Below are 16,768 nucleotides of genomic sequence, written 5' to 3'. Positions count from 1 at the left end.
TAATGGATAAAGATTCAAATACAATAATTGATCGGATATTCATTTAATTCATTTTCATCCTAAATAAAAAAATAAAAAAATTTAAAATGTATCTTCTTTTAAAGAAGAAGATCGAGAAAAAAAAAAAGAAAAGAAGAGATGAAAGAATTTAAAAATAATTAAAAATAAAAATAATAAAAAATAAATTTAAAATAATTATATTATTTTATTAAAATTACATTCCATGCATCACATAGGGTTATAACCTCTAAGCTATTTGATATCGTCTATTATATTTTTTATATTATATTAAATTTTTAATTTATAAAAATATTATTTTAGAAAAAATATTCACATACCGTACATTGTATGGGATTTTAAACTAGTTAATATTAAGTATAAATACCTAGGCATATTTAAACATATTGTTACTTTTCATTTTTCAATTAAAAGATTAAAACATATAGTTAACCAAAAAAATAACATATAAATATAATTTGTAAATGCGACCAAAAAAAAAATCTAGCAAGAAAAAAGTCCCGTTTACATCCAAGCACTTGAACATGTCTTCTGTCAAGCAATTGAAGTTTTTTTTTTCCCCTTATGTGGAGGAATCATTGGATACATCATCAAATTACCAAATATTAATTTTTGATACTGCCGACTTCAGAATATCCAAATCGGACCTAAATTTGGAGATGACCGCATCCAAGCCCGGCCGTTTTGATCCGACCGAAACCTTCCTTCTTGTGATCGGTTTGAGCCCGAGCATCCGTTTTTCCTCTTCTTCCCAGTTTTAAACCCTCCTTTGGCCGCCCCTTGAAACCTGCAGCGTCCAAAAGAGGGAAAAAGAGGATGGAGGAAAGAATCTCCGACGAGTTTAAATCCTTCTTGGATTCCGGCATCTACCGCCTGGATGGATCGAAGGTGGTCTTCGTAGATCCCGTTCGCCTCCTCAATGATTCCTACTCCCGCTTTAGGATTTCTCCCTCCTCCTACTACTCCCGTTCCTTCCAATCCACGGACCGAAGAAGAGTAGTAGAAGAAGTTAATGTCCCCTCGATTTCGAAGAAGAAGAGGAAGCGAAAGAAGACGCCTCGCGATCTAAACGAGAGAGAAAAGTCCGCGGAGAAGCGCCATCAAGTAATCCTTCTCCTCCTCCCCCCCTCTGTGTGTGTGTGTGTGTGTGTGTGTGTGTGTTATGTGTGTGTCTGTGTTTCTCACTTTTTTTTTGGGTAAAGTTTTCATTATTTTTTTCTTAAATTTTGATTTCTACCAGGAAGCGCCCTCTCCTCCTCCTCCGCCTTTCCCTCTTTCTCTGTGTAATTTTTTTTCCCATTTTTTTGGAAAAGTTTTTATTTTAGTTCTGATTCCTAGCAGGAAGCGAGATCTTTGTTACTCAAAGCACACAGAGCTTTTCTTGAAGCTGCGGAGCTTCAAACGTTTCTTCCGAAATTAGTCAAGTGCGTGGAATTTTCGCGTGGTGGTGAAACTGAAGAAAAGAATTTTATTGAGCTTGGAAGCTGTTGGCAAGCGCCACTTTATGAGATTGGTCTTTGTTTTCCCAAGTCAAATGAAGGAGAAGGTCAGGGTTTTCGGTTGAAATGTTAAGAGAATTGCATAAGATTGCTTGGTGATTGATGTTTGATTGGAAAGGCTCGGACTTCTTTTGGCATTGAAGCATTTGGCTTTGTTTTTCTGATTGTTTGTGAAGCATGAGGTCTATAAAACAAGTTTTAGCTGAAGCAAAATTTTGAGCTTGTTACAGTTTAAAATTTGGGGATCGAATTATCTCAGATATTAGGATGGTAGTATCAGAACATGTTATTTGTTTTGAAGCATTAGAGCATCTAAGCATGATAGACTAGTTACTGATTATGATAAAATCCTTTAATGGTGTTAAACCAAAAGAAAGGTTGACAAAATAGTACTTTCTGATGGGTTTATGGTATTTGAAATGAGATATGTCCCTATTGTAATAACAAAATAACAATAATGCAATCTTTCTTTTTGTAGATGATATATTGATCGTCGGAACCAACACCAACATATTAAGTGAAGTTATATAGCTTCTTCCTAGTAACTGTGCTATGGAGGACTTAGGAGTTGCCGAACTAATATTGGAAACTAAAATTTGTAAACATACTTTAGGACTTGTAAAAACCCAGTTCCATTGCATAGAAAAGGTTCCTGAACAGCCTGATCAATTCAAGTGTGAATTGGTTAGAAAACACATGATCCTGCTATAAAAATTTGTAAATAACAATAGAAGGTGCATCTCAACTGAACTGCTCTTACATTGCTTTTGCTTGAGATATTTAGAAAAGTATACTAGGTCTGATATTTCTAATCCTGTTGGAAGACTTGCTGGATATGTTAGTCATCAAGATTGGTTCAGATGGACTGTATCAGTCAGCATCCTTAGATATTCAAAAGGAACCATTATATAAGGTTTCTTTTTCAACAGTCTAAACTAAAGTTTAGATAGATCCAATGCTATAAGAGTATCTGCTCAGTTAACTGTATCAGAGACGATCATAACAAACCAGAAAATTAAGGTCTAAAATCGCTATCAAGCAGTTACACTCCTGCATTTGAAAACTGTTAAAAGATAATAGTTGTCATAATTGTTATGGCTGAATAGTATAGAATGAATAAACAACAACTCATATTATCCATGATAATGCATTTGTTTGAAAATATAGAAGTTCAAATGGGTTCTTGGGATCATGACCTTGTGACTCACTGTCCATCACGGTGCATCCATAGATGTATTTGAAGGACTTAAAATCTCGGTGCATCCATGGATGTGTTTAAAAGACTTCCTCACCCCTCTCCCAGGTTTGATTGGTTCTGAAGTCCACTCTTCCCTGTATTTGGATGCTCCAAGCATAGTTCCTTCCTGATATGGGACTAAACTTGAGAGATAGGTTTCCATTATTTTGGAGTTCCCTTCCAAAGAGAAAATCTCAACTGTGATGCAGAAAGTGTGGAAATGTTAAAGTTAAAACTTAAAAGCATTCATGTGGCCTCCTACTCCTCGCCAACTCACACTCATTAAATAATATATTTTAGTCAAAAAAAGCTGAAGCATGTTAAAAATTCTTTTAAGCCAAAGCAACTAAATTAGCACTTGAAATGCCTAAGCATAATTAATTTACTTAATAAAAGTATGTTAAAAATGCTAAAGATGACTTTTTTCCTCTGAACCAACAAGATGACTGTGAGCTATGGTCATTACGAAAATCTTTCATCTCCCAATAGAAATTTTAAGCATTTACTTGCCAAAGCTTTGACCTTTCACAGACTATCATGAATTTGTTAAATTATGAAGGAAAAGGCAGTGAAATAACTAATCAAGAAAACAGTCTTGATGGTTCATGCGCTGAAGGGATAGACATGGAATATGTATAAAGCACAGTTTGAAACTAAGTTGAAAGATGAAAATTGGAAGATTTGATTGCTAGTGGGTAGTCAAATAAAAGGTTTCCATGCACCACAATGTATTTGAAAACTAGTGGAGAGTGGAACTCTCTATTTTTCATGTTAATGTACTAAAAAATTGATTTTTTAGACTTGATAATACTATGGGGCCTTAATGATCCATATATAGATATTTGATATGAGAGGAGCTAGGTGTAGGATGAAGAGGTAGTTCCCATAACGTGTTGAGGTATTTTTGATGTTACGCTTCACTAATGAGAGGGGATGATTTTAGTGTTGTTCCCATGCCATCCTCTTTGTGTTGAAACTTGATAAAATCTTCCATTGTTAATTTTCTTGATGCTAATTCAAATGGTGATTTAGTGACTTTAAGCAAGGTTTTAAATCTCGTGGAATAGAGGTATCTAGGTATCTCTATAGAACAGGATGCCCCGCTCTCCTATTCCGTCCCGACAGTTCCCCATCATACATTCTAGTAGATATCCTCCATCTCTCTCCCCTTCTTCTTTTCTTTTTTTTTTTTTTTTTCTTTTCGTTCTTCTTTTTTTTGTTTTCTTCTACCTTTCTTTCTTTCCTTTTCTTTTTCTTTTTTCTTTTATTGCTTCCATTCTTTCTTTTTATCATTTTTCTTCTTCGTCTTTCCTTATGCTTTTTGCTTTTCATCTTCTATTCTTTCTTTCCTTTTTCTTCTCTCTTTGCATGGGTGGGTTTCGGAGTCCCAACTCCATCCAAGTCTTGTTTTCTCACGGGAATGGGATGTGACAAGCAGGACGCCCTGTCCCGCTGGGACATAAAATCTTGACTCTAGGATCTAAGAGTTGACATTACATCTTTCTTGCGTATCATCTCATTTATGGATACTTTGAAGGCAAAGAACAACTGCTTGATGCAATATTGACTCTAGGATCTAAGGGCAGACATTACGTCTTTCTTGCATATCATCTCATTTCATTGATACTTCGAAAACAAAGAACAGCTGCTTGATTCAATGACCACTTATGCTGAAATAACATGGTTTAGCTCGTTACATTTTATGCCTCTCGATAGTCTTGCCTCAATTCAAGTCCTACTCAATCTATCAAAAAGTGGATAGTGGGCTCATAGTAGTCAAGGGGTTTTATAGAGGATAGCGAGTGATATGTAAATGGATTGCTAAAATGTATAACCTTTTTTTTTTTAAATCAAAGCCAATATTTTATGCCATCTTCATGGGAAAAATAATTCAAAAAAATAAAGGTTAAAGCTATAAAACATCATACACTTAACACCATAGTATTATGTTAACATTCATATAATGTAAAGGTCCATAATCTAATGACTGATATCATCATCCACTAAACATAGTAACATCACTTATAAGATAAAAATGTCTGCAATCACATAATATCAAACATAGAAGAAAATGTCCACAATCATATAACAAATTCACCAGGCAAAACATGATCATCAATAGATAATAGACTTCTCAAAAATCAAGACAAAAAAGTTAGATGACAAATTGATGTTCAACTATCTTAATGATCAGTTATCATCTGCTAGTTCCAGGAGGTCTGCTCTTTGAGCATTAGAACTAGACATGTCCAAGTCATCCATCTAATCATATGCCTCCTCTTTCTCCTCCTCCTTGCCTAGTTCTGATGACTCAATCTCATCAATGTTTTGCTCTAATTCTTTGGTTCTTTTCACTGTGAAGATGAAACAAATCGAGCCTGCTTTGGCGTCCATGGTGATCTGCTGGCTACAATGCATTGGCAGGGGAGCACCAAAGGGGGAAGGGGTTTAAGAGGCCGCCATCTTCCTCACTTTTGTTTCTCCTCTTCTCTCACATTCTTCATTGGGCTAGTGCCTGAAATAACTAGAGCAGCCCATGCTTTAAACTCGTTGGACCAGTCCAATCGGGTATTAATCCAGCCCTCTATGCAATAAATTGCTTGATCCATGGTATGTCAGCTGCTTTAGATTTTTTTATTGCCTGCTATGTTGGCTGCTTCATATCCAAGTGCCACATAGATCCACTAGAATAAGCACAGCAGTTTTGACGGAAACTGCTATAGCAGCCTAATAAGCATCCAACTTTTAAGGCAATACGAATTTTGCTGGAAGCTCCATTGCAGAGTTCAGGCATGCTAACATGCTCACAATAATGTTTTATATGCAAGTATCATATACATTCAACTGGTCCGCCACATTATTTTTTCACTTTTCGATAAATGTAAAAATGTGGAACCTTGTTGTCTTCATACTGCATATATTCCTTCAGATAAGTAACCAACTGATATCTTCAAAAAAGATTGCTCTGGCCATCTCGATATTGTCTTTGTTCCCATTTTTGTTCTTTGCAAAATGGGCTTCACTTTCTAGAGATGAGAAACTGTATCATCTGCTAATCGTGTTTTAGCTTACCTATTCATATAGGTGTGAATTTGTTCATTTCATGTAATACATGTGCAGTATACACGCCTAATAAATTAAATGCGATCGATCAATTTATTTGTTCTTTCATTCTTTACTTCCCACTTATATGTGGAATAGCAAAGCTGGAGTAACACTGCAGCACCCAATTAGTTGGAATAAACCTTTTGTTGTGCAGATATCACAGTGGCTTCAATTCCACCTTTAGGGCGACTTGATTCTAGTGTATGAGCCCCTGAAAATAACCATAATTTGTAAATGCGCATCCTTGTAGATCTTATCATAGATTCTTAGACATGTTCTGTTTTCCATATATAGTGATGTTTTTTCTTTTTTTCAAACTCCTGACCTTGAGTGCTTGTTGCATCAACATTTTACCAAATATTACAGTATTCCATAACATTTTTTATCCTTGTAAATTATCAGATTCATGGCTTGCCAACCATGTTGGGAGGACAGTGGTTCCATTATTTAATAACTTAATCAGCCATGAAACAAATGATGAGGTAGAGGCTGAATTCAACAATAGCCAGTACATATTACCTGGCAGAAGCTGCTTCTACATGGTATGGAGTTGGCATTGTCATTCTTTTTTTGACTTGATTAAACTGAAGTTTTAAATGCTTTTACGGTTTTATTCTTACCTTTCCTAACGGGATCCACAAAATAAATCCCAAATAGTTGGGATATGAGTTGCGTTTTTTTTATTTTCAAGGCTGCATTATCTTAATTTTCATTTTCATTTATGCCTTTTGGTGTGTATCCATGTTAATTTTGATGGTATAATGGCATGGCAGTCTGACTTGAGACAAATTCGCAACCTAATCCCGGGTAATTTTCATGAATCAGATTCTTGGTTGTAAATCAACTGAATTTCTACTAAAAGTGAATTGCTTTTGCAGCTTTCTAATATTTTTGATTCCTTGCTACCAGAAAGCAAACTTGTTTTTTCCCCACTTCCTTATAACATGCTGGATATGTATCTTTTCTGCAGCTAAGTCTGATCAGGGCTTTAACCTTATTGTCATTGATCCTCCATGGGAAAACGGAAGTGCTCGCCAGAAAGCAGCGTATTTTTCCTCATTTCCTTCTTGACAGTTTTGTATTTATGTTCTGCATGCAGATTATGAAGTGCATTTGATCAAACTGTTTTCTGGTTTTCTTTTACATTGCCAAAGGAATATAATGCTTGGGGCATGTATCTTTATGTACGAACATGTCTCTAAGGAATCAAAAAGCTCGTAAATTTTATGATTAATTTGTGAAAATAGAAACTAGATTTGTTTAGTACATGCTAGATGAATCAAATATCATCATGTACTTGCATAGTTGTGCCAAATGTAGCCTCCATGCTGCATCATGCAAATTTCAACTTGTTTGAAGTCCTAAAGAACATTTTTTGATTGTTCCATGGATCAGAAGCATTACGTTAATCTTATAAAAGCCAGTATAAAGTGTTTCTAAACATAAAACAGGATCTTCAGTTTAACATGCATAAGCTTCGATCGTTCTAGTTCTATAGCTTCTTTACGTGATTATATCATTTTGATTGAATGTTCTTGGTTCTTAATGACGACTTGTTATCTACTTCAAGGTTTCCTACCATTAAATATACAGTTTTCTTTTCTTCTTTAAGAATATCCTGTTTCATCACAGACAACTACAGAGAAGGATTGAGATACGAACTGCTGGTTCACCATCTCCTAAGAAGAGAATCTCAAGCAACTTATGATATTTGGAACCTGTTATTTGTTTGTCAAAATATCTTTCTTTATTATAACTTACTGATAGAACAGGATTTTGAATAATTAGAAGATATACTTTAGTATAGGCTACATGTCCTAATATGTCTAACCTTGAATTTTGCGCGCACACACACACATATATATGTTGCAGCTCTGCACCTCTTTGGATACCCTTAGTAAGTATTATTTTTGTTTTTAAATCTTCTTGTACAGTTACATACATAGATATTGATTGCTTTACCTAGGAGATTCTTATTTGGAAGAGTTGAAGTGGAATGTAAACTTCGACAGCCTTGGGACCATTGTTCTGCGAAGCTTGATAGGACCATCAATTATTTGTTTACTTAAGTACAAAGAATATGTTTCCGACCATAATTTTTGTTCATATGGGTACACTATCTAATATCCAGGCTAAATGGTATTAAGATGAGACCGTGATAAACCTTTTTGTTGTAGGTATCCTACATTACCCAACAGATACTTTCTCTACCTTCCTGTTAAAGAACTTGCTCACGCTGAAGGTGCCCTTGTGGCTTTATGGATGACTAACCGAGAGAAGCTGCATATGTTTGTTGAGAAAGATCTGTTTCCTGCTTGGGGAGTTACCAATGTCACACTCTGTTACTGGCTGAAGGTAAATTTATTGTACTGGTGTATCCCCTACCCTGTGGTTGTTTTTTTGATCTATACTACAAGTGGTAAACATCGAGATATATTCTGCTTTCTGGATATGAATTAGCAGTTAATTCTGTCAGATTACAGCACATGCATTTCTGCTCTGGTGGCTGAGAAGTTGATTTAATTCTGAAACATGATTTAGGTGAAACCAGATGGGTCCTTGATTGGTGAATTGGACTTATTTCATCATAGACCATATGAATACCTTCTGCTCGGCTACATTAATATGGAGGTGTTTTTTTTTACTAATGTGCAGTTATGAGTATTCATGGCCAAAGCTACTTCTATGTTCAATTTCACGGATGTAAAGAGACATTTTATTTAAATTTCGTGATTGGTTGCAGAATATTGATTCAGAATGCATGCCAGCAGTTAATTTGGAAGATGCTCGTGTTATTATCAGCATTCCAGGTGTCCACTCGAGGAAGCCCGCTTTAGGAAGTATCCAGAATGTTACGTATAACTATATGGTCTTCTAAATGTGCTGGAAGATGTGTTCAATTTTGAACAACTTAAAGACCCCGTTTACTACACAAAATCCTTTGCCATGTTTGAACGACCTGAGGGTCATCTATGAATTCCACACACACTGCAAGTGAAGGTGGTTTTTCTAATGTGGGTACTGACAATATTTATTAATTCATCTCATTAATTCCTCATGTGTAGGCAATGGAGGAATGAACACAAAGTACATACATCAAAAATATGTTAATTTGTCCATCCTTTGGTCAGCTGGTGGATTTTGTTTTCCGTATGAAGTATCTTATTTGAGACGCATGTATCATGTTGCTATGTTCTTCACATAATCTAGTGCTTCATGCTTTCTTGTGTCAAACCTTAACCATCTTAAGAATTACTATGGGATCATATACCAGGCAACAAACCTGTGAAATGTATTGAGCTTTTTGCTAGAGAATTGATGGCTGGTTGGACTTCTTGGGGCAATGAACCACTTCACTTTCAAGATTCGAGATACTTTGTAGAGAAAGACAAGAAAGATGGTCTGAGGTGATGGGATTTGTTGCCTTTTTTCATGTGGATAACTGATCTAAGATATAGGAAAGAACTATTTTTTATTCTTTACATTATTTGGAGGCTTCCCCAGATCACCCGGTAAACTTTCTTTTCCTTGCAAGTTGGAATACTTATTCTGCTGGCCTTTGATTGCATACTTGGATTTTCTATGATGCAATAAAGATGTGGATTTTGTTCTGCAGATGAGGATCTGAAGAACGTAGTCTGTTGCTGTATGAGAACATGAAAATTTTCTGGAGATGAATTGTCACAATAATCAATGGCTCATGGCTTTTTCCATCTACTCTTGAGAAGGCTTCATGGAGGAAGAAGATAGTTATAACCAGCTTCCAAGCTTATCTCAGTTCCTACCTGGACCGCCCTGAATAAGCAACTCCAGGCAAGAGGGGATGCAATGAAACCTAAATTGCTGGTTGGTGGAACAGAGAAAATGATGAGGTCTAATGCGTGATCGGCTAACGTTCTTCAACATAATGATCCTATATCTAGCAAAGGAAATTCTGAAATAGAAGGGAGAATTTCCTGTTTGGAGGTTTGATTTAAAAATGCAGAAATGTATGTTTTGCCTCCAAGCAGGAGCAGTAAATCTGTTGTGCTAGGAACTTGAATTTGTTACAGTCAGAGGCCTGTTAATCTGGTAGTGCTTTAGCTTGAAGTTTGGATTTGTTTTGGTTAAAAGATTAAAGGAAAGTAGAAATTTTGGGGGATCCCTGGATGTTGGAGTATAAATTTTAAATCTGCTTAGTATCATATCTCAGGTTTTTTTTTTTTGGCTCAATTATTAACATTAACCTGCAGATGCAAACATGTGAGGACTGATGGCATCTTCTAATATATTTTTCCATTAGCTGCAACATATACTAATCCTGAAGAAAGGTAGAAGCTTTGGTTCTGTTTCCTTCTCTTTTTTTTGTTGAATGATACTGGACAACCAAGATTTCAAGTCTTCGAGATCATGTATTAGTGACTACCTCTTCTGTTTTAAGTCACAATTAGTGTATAGGGTACCTAACAAAGAGTTTTAGTTAAAGAGTGAATATATTGTGGGACGCAATCTTGGTGTGTATCATTCGATTAGGCTATGAATCTTTTTTTTTTAATATTTGTTGCTGCAAGGCTCTGGAAGAAAGTGGGCAAGATTGGTACTGGATCAAGTTGGAGTGTTGTCGAAGACTAGATTGATATAGATCATGAGTGAATCTGCAAAACAAGTCCTAGGATTGATGGGGTATCTTTTGATTTAGAATCCTTCGATGCTTAAGTCAGTCGGGATCTTGAGAACAGATAGTGAAAATAGAGAAAATGGAGGTGAAAAAAAAAGTTTTGGTAGAGAGAATGAGAGTTTCTGCTTTTCTTCAGTGGGAGAAAGAGTTCAGCAGAGTTTAGGCTCTATGAGTTATGACTTAGCTTTCCTTTGGAAGAGTATTTTGCCTTTCTTTATACAGAGCAAGTCTGTTTAGATTGTTAAGCCATTAAAAGAATTTGTTAGGTGGTTTTGAGTTGGTTAGACAGTTATTGATAACCATTGGAGTTTGTTATAACAGAATATTTAGCTGTAGAGAGATTGTATGTGTCTTGAGTTGGAAAATGACTATAGCATAGCTGTAAAATAATCGTAATATAACTGGAAGATAATTGACTTAAGATTTTTCTGACTGAGTGAGATTAACAGAATATCATGAGATTGGCCAAATCTGATGTCCTTTATTGAGAATAGAGTAATCTATTGATAGATCGATGGTAATCTAATCTGGCTTAAAATAGCTCCGATGAATCTTCAGATAAGCTGATGTGATATAGTGATGCTTCACCTGCAGGTTAGCTAAAAATCGTTGTTCCACTAATATAATTTTGAGTAGGTCATTGGTATAGATCGATGAGTTCAATGTTATCTGGTGCTGCCACGTATCAGAGGTTGGTCTTCTAATGAGGTCAACCTTTTAATGAGGTTGGTCTTGTGATGAGCTTGGTCTTCTAATAAGGTCGGAGCCTTTTGATGGGGTCAGTTTTCTGATAAGATCGATTTTTTGATGAGGTCGGTCTCATGATAAGATCGATTTTTTGATGAGCTCGATCTCTTGATGAGGTCAGCCTTCTTAAGAGATCCACAATCGAGGCTCATATTGGTATTCTTGTCGATCTAAGAACTTCTAAGAATGAGTCTCGAAGACATCGATTGAGGTGGTATAACTCTCACAACATTTGATCCCCACTTCTGAATTCGAAGAGGTCATTTCGAATGAAAGAAATAGTCCATAAAAAAGGTCTCAGCTTGTCTGAGGTGACGAATCTATGTTGCTTGGTTCTTTAAGTAAACCGCTGCATCCCTTTAGATAAGTTTTTCGTATAAATTGTTGATGTATATTTGTCGATGGCTTCTTCTACCTTGGATCCTATCGAGGATTTTTAGGTGACTGCGGATCATGTCAAGGTCGGCTTTCTCCACCTCAGATCTTGTCAAGATTTGATTTCTTCATCTTGGATCTTGTTGAGGCGATCTCAGATCATGTAGAGGATTGTTGGACTACCTTGGATCTTGTCAAGGTTGGCTTTCTTCACCTCAGATCTTATTAAGATTGGCTTTCTTCACCTCAGATCTTGTCGAGGTGATCTCAGATTTTATAGAAGATTTTTTGGATGACCTCGGATCTCGCAAACTATACATATATATTGGTCTGTCTAACCTCACATAGCCCGATTTGGGTTTAACTGTCCTATATCAGATTTAGATAATTATATTTATAAGGAACATTATCTGACCTTGATTGGATCAATCATGAAGCTGATGTGGCTTAATATAATAAGTAAACTTCAGAACATTAAAAATGATATGACTTTAAAAACTAGATTGATTAATTAAGAACAAATCGATCTTAATAAATTAAATATAATAAGGGTTTAAGAAATATCTCGGTTCGATGTCGTCATGGGTAGATTGAGTCTCCCATGCATCAGAAGTTTCATCTTGAGATGTTTTATCTCCTTCTCTTTCAAGGGCACGTCATCTTAGAATTCAAGTTGGAACTTGAGTCTCCTCGACTAGATATCTATGAAGTTCGATCTGCAGATTAATCATCTCCTATAGGATATCCGTAAGGTCCATTCCGGAGATCAGATGTCTCACGTTAATTATTTGTGAGGTCCAATCCGAAAATATTGTTGCGGTCAAGGGGTCGGATGGCTCGGATGGTTGGGTTAGCTCTACTCCTGCGTACATGAGGTATTGTTCGTTTTGGCTCATAACCATCTTTAGGCTTCAGTGGGTCTTAGGCTTCAATGAGTCTTGGTTACTTGGAGCCTTATGATTTTGTTCTTTAACATGGGGAGAGAAGGTTCCAATCTATATAAGTCATACTTTCTTTTGACTCACAACCAATGTGGGACTAAAGTTGCTGTCTCTGCCTTTTCAGAGAAGGACTCCCAGTTGCCCCCCGGTCTCCATCAAGATGTGAAATTATATTAATGATCCCAACAGTAGGTTGATTGTTACAGATTGATTGTTGACTGTGTTGAGACAGAGTTTCTTAAAGAATTGCCTCTCATTGCTGCTTTGTGATATGTTGAAGCTATTGTACCACAGCAGTAAGAGCCTGAAGAATCAGAAGACTAAATTATTATAGATCAACCATAATCGAAGGTTGAGTATTCTCCGGTGCATCTCTTGGAGAAGATAGTGTGGGTAAAGGATGGTTACGTGCCTTCCTATTTACCATTTCCACAAAAATCTTTCAAGCAAAGTGTTGCCCTTCCTCTAGTGCCAATCTGTTGCTGCAAGGCTCCGGGGGAAGAGGATAAGATTGGTGCTGGACAGAGCCGGAGTGCTACCGAAGATCAAATCGATGTAGATCATGAGTGAACTTGCAAAAGAAGTCCTAGGACCGATGGGGTATCCTTCGATTTAGAACCCTTTAATGCTAAAGTCAGTCGGGGTCTTGTGAATAGATAGTGAAAATAAAGAAAATGAAGGTGAAAAGAGAAGTTTTGGTGGAGAGAATAAGAGTTTCTAATTTCCTTCAGTGGAGGAAAGAGTTCAGTAGATTCTGGACTCTGTGAGTTATGACTTAATTTATCTTCTAAAGAGTACCCTGCCTCCCTTTATACAGGAAAAGCTTGCTTAGATTGTTAGGCCATTAAGAGAGTTTGTTAGACCATTTTGAATTTGTTAGACGGTTATTGATAATCACCTGGAGTTTGTTATAATAGAATATCTAGCTGTAAAGAGGTTATATGTGTCCTGGGCTGGGAAATGGCTATATCATAGCTATAACACAACTGTAATATAGCTGGAAGATAACTGACTTGAGATTTTTCTAATTGAGTGAGATCAACAGAATATCATAAGATTGGCCAAATCTGATGTTCTCTACAGGAAATAGAGTAATCTATCAATAGATTGGTGGTAATCCGATCTGGCTTAAAACAGCTCTTGCAAATTTTTAGATAAGCTGATGTGATATAGTGATGCTTCACCTTCAGGTTAGCTAAAAATCGATGTCCCACTAGCACAATTTTGAGTAGGCCATCTGCAGATTGATGAGTTCAATGTTATTTGGTGCTACTACATATCAGAGGTCGGCCTTCGGATGAGGTCGGCCTTATAATGAGCTTGACCTTCTGATGAGGTCAGGATCTTCTGATAAGATCGACTTTCTGATGAGTTCGGCCTCCTAATGAGATCGGCTTTCTGATGAGTTCGACTTCTTGATGAGGTCGATTTTTTGCGGTCAATTTTCTGATGAGTTCGGCCTCTTGATGAGGTCGGCCTTCTGAAGAGGTCCACAATCGAGGCTCGCATCGGTATTCTTCCTGATTCGAGAATTTCTAAGTATGAGTCCGGAGCAGCTGACTTTGGCTTCACCATGACAAGAGCTCGCAACTACATTTTGAGGTGGGGGAGTATGACTTTGGCTTCACCGTAGGCTATGCAGGGGAGCTATTTTGTAGGAGTTTAGGATGGCACCAATCCCTTCATGAGGCGAGCAATGTTGGACCTAGGAATGATATGGACCATAAATTGCCATTGAATTCCACTCGAAAAAATATTCTTGCTCAAATCCGGAGACATTGTTTAAGAAATCCATAGACAAGGATAGAATTGGAGCAATTACGCTTGCATGCTAATTCTTCCTATAAGATAATACCAAGGTTGCATTTGGATCGCCGGACAATACTGAAAGATAATGTGGATTACTTTCAAAATAGATTGCTATCATTAAATTGCCATCATTAAATTGTTAGTAATGTTGATTACTTTATTGGTACATACAGGTAAAGATAATATTGCAGTAAAATTATTAAAAATCTTGATTGATATATTTGGCATGACGATCAGATTACTAATAATATGAAATCAAAATTTTAAAATATCTCTAAATCAAATATATTAAAATTCATATATTATGACTTACAATCAACATCATCTCCTCTCCCTAATTTGACCTCCTACCATCCACCGTTGTACTCTGGATTCTCATACTTCCCATCCTCAGACCCTCCACACAGTGTTCGGCGTGGTGATAGGAGAGGTTTTGCTTCTAATTTTTGCAGAGGTTGATTTGGATTTTATTACTCTCTTCATTGATTTTCGCTATGTGTTGATATTTTTCTGATGCTCTTATGCAAAATGTTGGTTAAACTTTAGCACTACCATAATGCAAGAAAATAAAAAAAAGTAAATGTTAAACTTTAGCACTACCATAATGTGTATATGATGTTTTAACATTTCCATTTACTGGCTTCGAACAAACAAAAAAATGAAATAAAATGTAAGTGGGAGAGAATAATCAGGGGATCCTACTTGAGAGCCAATTTGTGGTATGCGCTCTTGATTTCTTGATCTGTGGCATTACGGCCCACACCAATTTGTGGTACGGGTCCATCCTTTGCTGTGACTTCGTGACAGCTTTCCCCTTCTTCTCTGACTTGGATGACGAGAATACTTTCTCTCTTCCCCAAGAAACTGAGCAAAGACACCTAACCCTCAGCGACTCAGATCCCAGGTGACCACTTGTCACCGATGATTCCCGCTGGAGAGCACGGATCTACGAGCAGAATTTGAGGCCTCCCGATCTTTCATCTTGAAATCAATTTGGAACCGCATTGCGAATGGTGCCGTGTCGCCATTGACCACGAACCGCCACCAGCACCACCACCCATGGCCTTAGGGACTTCACCCGATAGAGAAGCTCATCATGGTGGTTTGCCAGGGTGACGCTCTCGTCCACCACCCATGAGAGCACGAATGCCATGTTCACTTCCAAGGCCTCCTCGGGCTCGCATTCTAGTGTTGCTTCATCTAGCTCCACCACCCGTCAGCTCATATAGACAACCCACCCCCAAAAATGACAAGCTATGGTGAAAAAAAAAAAAAAAATAAAGATGACTTACCAGCTGAAGAGCAGTCACCGATAATAAGTTTAATAACGGCGATTTGGTCGGAGACGAGGTGAGAGATGGAGATTTCGATGGCTAGGATTTGTGATGTGAGAGGTTGAGGAGAGAAGCAGAGCAGCGTCACAGGAAGAAAAGGATAAGTTTGATTTTTTTTGATGAGAGATAATTTTATTTGAAAATTTATTATCAAATAATCAAAAAATGATAATTTGAATAACCATCTCCTTTCAAAACTATCTAGATTGCCTGCAATGTGAATTGTCAAGACAATCTAAATTATCTAGATAATTTAGATTGTCATCTAAAAAATATATTAAATATAATAATTTAATAAATTTATTTTAAATTACTAATAATTTTGATAGATTGTCGGCTATCAAATGTAACCAGAGAGCACACCATCACATGCGCATGTTTATCCTCACGAGGAACCCAAACACAGTAGCCATGGAGTTACCGCTATCTCTCACAGAATATTAGTCCCCTTTTTTCTCCCTTGCTCATTCCCAATAGATGTTAATATTTAATTAAAAAAATTATATAAAAATAATAAAAATAATCAAAGAAAAATTCTAACTCCTTGTTGATGGATTTTCTTAGGTTCGAAGAGTCCAAATAAAATTCTAGCTCCTTGGACATTATCTTTTTAAATATATATTTTTTTACAATGAAGTCTTCTTTTTTTTTTTCTTATTTTGATTTTTTTCCCATAAATTTCTTCTAATTTTTCATAAAATTTGCAGAGAGTTCTAACTTTCTTTCTCCTTTCGGTTTCAGAGATATTATATAAGCTGCACATCATGCAGAGACAATGAAAATTTAAAAATAAATTTATATAATATAAAAAAAATAATTTCTTCAAAAATAAAAAAATATTATAAATAGAATGTATTTAATAATTATTGATCATATTGGTTCCAACATCTACAGATTGTTAAGATCCTTGATAGATCCGCTATGAAGTTTCTTAACAAGCTTAGGATTTGAAGAAGTGCTGGCCGTTAAGGAACTTTTTTTTTTCCATCAATTAATTATGGGATAGAAAGAGTTCAAGTCATGGATTTTTTTTAACAAGAGTCGTC

At 36.3% G+C, this 16,768-nt stretch overlaps 1 protein-coding gene across 3 annotated transcripts; it reads left to right on the top strand.

Annotated features, from left to right (window-relative positions):
• Positions 1-539: 539 nt before the first annotated feature.
• On the top strand, positions 540-10,043 carry LOC105060958 (methyltransferase-like protein 2). 3 transcript variants are annotated; one of them, XM_010944853.4, is made up of 10 exons: positions 572-1,122; positions 1,357-1,564; positions 6,262-6,401; positions 6,633-6,666; positions 6,830-6,905; positions 8,037-8,214; positions 8,401-8,490; positions 8,603-8,699; positions 9,110-9,371; positions 9,476-10,043. In XM_010944853.4, exons 1-9 carry the CDS (start codon positions 835-837, stop codon positions 9,268-9,270), a joined length of 1,272 nt encoding a protein of 423 aa, XP_010943155.1. In that variant the 5' UTR covers positions 572-834; the 3' UTR covers positions 9,271-9,371; positions 9,476-10,043. The 3 variants fall into 3 exon arrangements, with proteins under 3 accessions (XP_073103762.1, XP_010943155.1, XP_010943156.1); XM_010944854.4 differs by having other exon boundaries at positions 583-1,122; positions 1,360-1,564; XM_073247661.1 differs by lacking the exon at positions 8,401-8,490 and having other exon boundaries at positions 540-1,122.
• The last annotated feature ends 6,725 nt before the right edge of the window (positions 10,044-16,768 follow it).

Source organism: Elaeis guineensis, chromosome 13 (assembly GCF_000442705.2).
Source record: "Elaeis guineensis isolate ETL-2024a chromosome 13, EG11, whole genome shotgun sequence".
NCBI classification, from domain to species: Eukaryota; Viridiplantae; Streptophyta; class Magnoliopsida; order Arecales; family Arecaceae; genus Elaeis; species Elaeis guineensis.
Note: the sequence above shows the minus strand (reverse complement) of the source record. Positions and strands in the feature narration are given on the sequence as shown.